The 3973-nt window shown below is 56.3% G+C and overlaps 1 protein-coding gene across 1 annotated transcript in view; it reads right to left on the bottom strand.

The window, feature by feature from the left end:
- Nucleotides 1–969: 969 nt before the first annotated feature.
- Nucleotides 970–3973, bottom strand: part of LOC121737431 — a 176536-nt gene continuing 173532 nt past the window's right edge. Inside the window, exons 18-19 of the mRNA XM_042129109.1 lie at nt 2824–2862; nt 970–2766 (exon numbers count right to left, since the gene is read on the bottom strand). Of these exons, the coding sequence (XP_041985043.1) occupies nt 970–2766; nt 2824–2862 (1836 nt within the window). The remainder of the gene's footprint in view (nt 2767–2823; nt 2863–3973) is intronic.

Here is a 3973-nt window from a genome sequence, read left to right as displayed (position 1 = left end):
CAGTCTTTAAGACATTTAATATAACGTTACTAGGACAGACTACCGTAACGTATAGGTTGAGTTACGTCATACGTGACGTCACAAGGAAACACGAGGACTGGAACAGTCAGATACATAGCTAGCTACAATATTATTTTGGCACGTATATTCGTAAACTTTATACATAAATAACACCGAAAACAACACGGCACATTCGCAACGCACGTATAAACTTTATCATAAATAATCTGTAAATACTGGAATACAAACAATAAAATATTGGAATACACTAGAACATCCAACGACACCGACAGCGACTAACACCAAAATATCAAATAAATACTGTGCCCCGCGCGGCCGGGGCCCCGCCGGTGTCGGACACAGCCCCCGGAGGGCCCCGCCGCGCGGCGCCTCTCTCTACCCCCGCTAGGTCTAAATAAAGTATGTAAATAATTTCATTTATCGATTACCATAGACGCGATCGTGTATAATTAAAACGTTACATTAAAATATTAAAAGGACTCCACGGCGCCGGGCACCTACAAAACTACGACGCAATTCCTGACTGTCACTTACACTATACAGCCCGCGAGTAGGGGGGCGCGGGGCCCTGTGTCGGTCGCGGCGCGGCCCGGGATCATTTCTACGAGATTTAGAATCTACGCTCTACGTAATGTCGTCTAGGCACAGCCTACTCGACGACGTACGTCCCTACGATAAATCGAGTTACAATTATAATAATATTACGACGATACGATTAATCTAACATTAGAATTTTGGCAGTTACCGTTCGGTAGGAGGCGAAGACTAGGGGACGGCGACGGGGCGTCGCTCCTAGGGTCGGGGGACTAGACTACGCTACACCGGCGGCCGGGGCGCGCCGGGGTCCTACATGTAGAAACGCAGGGTCGCCCGCGCGGCGGCGAGAAGGCACGGCGTGGGGGGCGCGGCGGCTGCGGCGCGACTCACGCGCCGGCGCCGCGCGCGCCCTCAGAGCGGGAAGCAGCGCGACGTGCGCCGCGGCTCGCTCGCCCCGCGCCGACGCGCGCCGCCCCGCGCCCCCTCCCCGCCCCCGCACAGCCGCTCCGGCTCCAGAGGCTCAAGTTTGTGCATAGACGGGCGGCTCGCCAGGCGTGGGTCCGGCGGGGGCGTCGGTACCTCCTCCTCCTCGTCGTCCTCGTCGTCCGCCTGCAGGTCGACGGTGTCCTGCGGCGCGGGCGAGCGCTCGGACCGCTCGACGACGCTCGGCGCCTCCTCCGCCGTGGTGGTGTCGGCGAGCGTGGAGTCGGCGGCGGCGGACTCAGCGCGGGCGGACTCGCGCGCGGTGAGGTAGCGCCGCGTGTCCGTCGACGACGGCGACGTGTCGAGCTGCGGATGCCGCTCGGGCGTGTCGAAGATCGAGTCGGACGCCCAGCTCCGCGTCTCCGAGTTTTGGCGAATGGTGTCATCGACGCTCCTCTGCGAGGTCCGCCGGCTGACGCGCGGGCTCTCGTCGTCGATCGGCCGGAAGTCGAGGGCGCTCAGGTCGAAGGGTCCGAAGCGTTTCCTCGAGCCGTCCCGGCGGAGCGATGGGCGCTGCGAACCGAAAGCGGAGTCGTCCAGCTCACAGACGCTGGTCCGATCCGAGTGTGGTTCCTCGTACAGCGTGAGGTTCCGCGTCTCGGTGGCGTCCGAGGGCGTCTCGTCGCGGTTGGAGGTGACCTCGCTGCGCTCCGAGATGTCGAACGTGAAGCGCGCCTCGAACCTGTCGGGGCTGAGGAGCGGCGCCGAGCGGGAGCAGTCGGCGGAGTTCTGCCTCTCGGCGTCGAGGGGCAGGGCGCGGAGCTTCGACCGGCGCGGAGAGGCGTCGTCGGAGTCGGTGGAGCGGTCCGACCGGGTCGCGTGACAGACGGGGCGGCGCCCGAGCGCGGGCTGCGAGCCGCACGGGACGCGCCGGCAGCCGCGCTCGTGCCGCACGTCGGAGCCGCTGCTGCCGGTGGACTTGGAGTGGGGCGGCCGCCGGTCCCGCTTGCGGAGATCCTCCCGTCCGTAAAGCGAGGTGAAGTCCTCGGAACAAAATTTTTCGAAGAGCTCCTGCGAGCTGAGCCTCGTCGAGCCCGTCGCGTTGTAGAAGGCCTCCGTCGGCGACCGGTCGGTGCGCTCGTACAGGGCGCCGGAGCTGGCGCGCTTCGACTTGTCCATTAGGCCCAGCTTATATATCCTGGGGAGCCGGCGCTCGAACACGCCCTGCGACTGTGCGCGCGAGGGCGCCCGCGGCGGCGGCGGAAAGTCGCGGCGGTCCAGGATGCGGTCGGCGGAGGCGCCTCGCAAGTGTGAGTTTCTTTCGATCGGGGCGTCGACGGGGGGAGTCCCGGCGAACTCTGGTTCTATGTCGTCGTCGTCGTCGTCGGGAGTGTCGGCCGACGGGCCGGAGCGCTCGAGGGAGCGGCTGCACTCGCACTCCTCGTGCTCGTCGCTGGCGTCGCCCTCGTCGAAGGATGGCGCGCGGGGGCCGCGTCCGAACGCGCGCCGCCGCTCCTCGGCCGCCGCGTCGTCGTCCTCGAGGCGAATGGAGCGGCGGAGCGGGGGGCGGTCGCGGCGGGGGCGGCGGGGGGCGTCCACGGTGACGGCGTGCGGCAGCGGCGGGCGGATGGCGCTGGGCATGATGCGGTCGAGGGACAGGCCGCGGCGCGGGTGCGCGGGCCGGCCCTGCTGCCGCCGGTCCTTCGGCGCGGGCAGCGGGCTCTGCTCCTCCGGCGTGGTGGGCAGGGCGGCGCCGCGCCCGAATTCGATAAACCAGAGTTCGTCCTTGAGTTCGCACTCTCACTTCTTTTCGTTCATGTCTTTATTCAAATAGTGCAGCACGTAGTGGAGTACGAGGTCGTAGCAGTATTTGTACTCGGTCTGCAACAGAAAGGACAATTAGCATTTTCATTGAAACTGAAAGTTACTTTTATAAAATATCAGTAGCCTAAGCATGGCCACGAGTAGAAATGCGAAAGTATAGACAAACTGTGGACATAAACTATAAACTATATCCCGGTATCTTTCGAGTACAGGATGTTAGGTAGACCTATCGATCGTGTTTCTGAGGTGCGTGATCTCGGCATTTATTTAGATGCTAAATTACATTTCAATTTACTTATTGATAGGATAGTGACGAAGGCATTTAAAGCATTGGGTCTTATAATCCGTCTCAGCAAGCCTTTCCGTAGGGGTAACACTTTGAAAACACTTTACATGTCCTATGTGCGTAGTGTTCTCGAATTTGGTAGCATGGTCTGGAGTCCCAGTTATGACGTCCACGTTCGGAGATTATAAAAAGTACAAAAAAAGTTTGTAAAATACCTTAATTACCACTCCAGACACACATACACAGATTACAAGGAAAGCATGAAACTACATCACATGCATTCTTTGTGCTCCAGACGTGACAACCTAGATGCTATTTTCCTTTATAAAATTGTCAACAATTATACCAGCTCCCCAGACTTATTAAGTTTGGTACACTTTAAAGTTCCTCGATCTTTTTCCTCACGTTCTAAAGACACTTTTCACATTCCTTTTTGTCATAGAAATTATGCAAAAAATACCTTTCTCGGGCGTTCTTGTATACATTATAATAAAAATCTATGCAAAGTAGACATCTTCTCCTCAAAGCTGCGCGATTACAAGAAACAAGTACGCGAATTATCTGAATTTTAATATCATTATATTTTGTATTAGTAGTAACTTAAGTCCACATTATTGTTGTGTATTACAGTAACCCTTTAGTCTAGTTTTGTGATCGCGACTGTTACTTAACAAACGCATCCTTTAAATCTTTCATAGTTTAGCAATTAATGGTAATTTAGGTTTATTTGTAATTATATTTGTAATAATTTTTGTAAAAAACTGTTTTTGCCTTAATAAAAATTAAAAAAAAAACTTAGGTGCCGTTCCGATCTTTACCGCGGCAGCGCGGCTAATCGCGACCGACAAAAATTCAATTAAAATGTCACTTTATGACAGACTA

Source organism: Aricia agestis, chromosome 20 (genome assembly GCF_905147365.1).
Source record: "Aricia agestis chromosome 20, ilAriAges1.1, whole genome shotgun sequence".
NCBI lineage: Eukaryota > Metazoa > Arthropoda > Insecta > Lepidoptera > Lycaenidae > Aricia > Aricia agestis.
The sequence above is the reverse complement of the archived record's forward strand: the minus strand, read 5'-3'. Positions and strand labels throughout refer to the sequence as shown.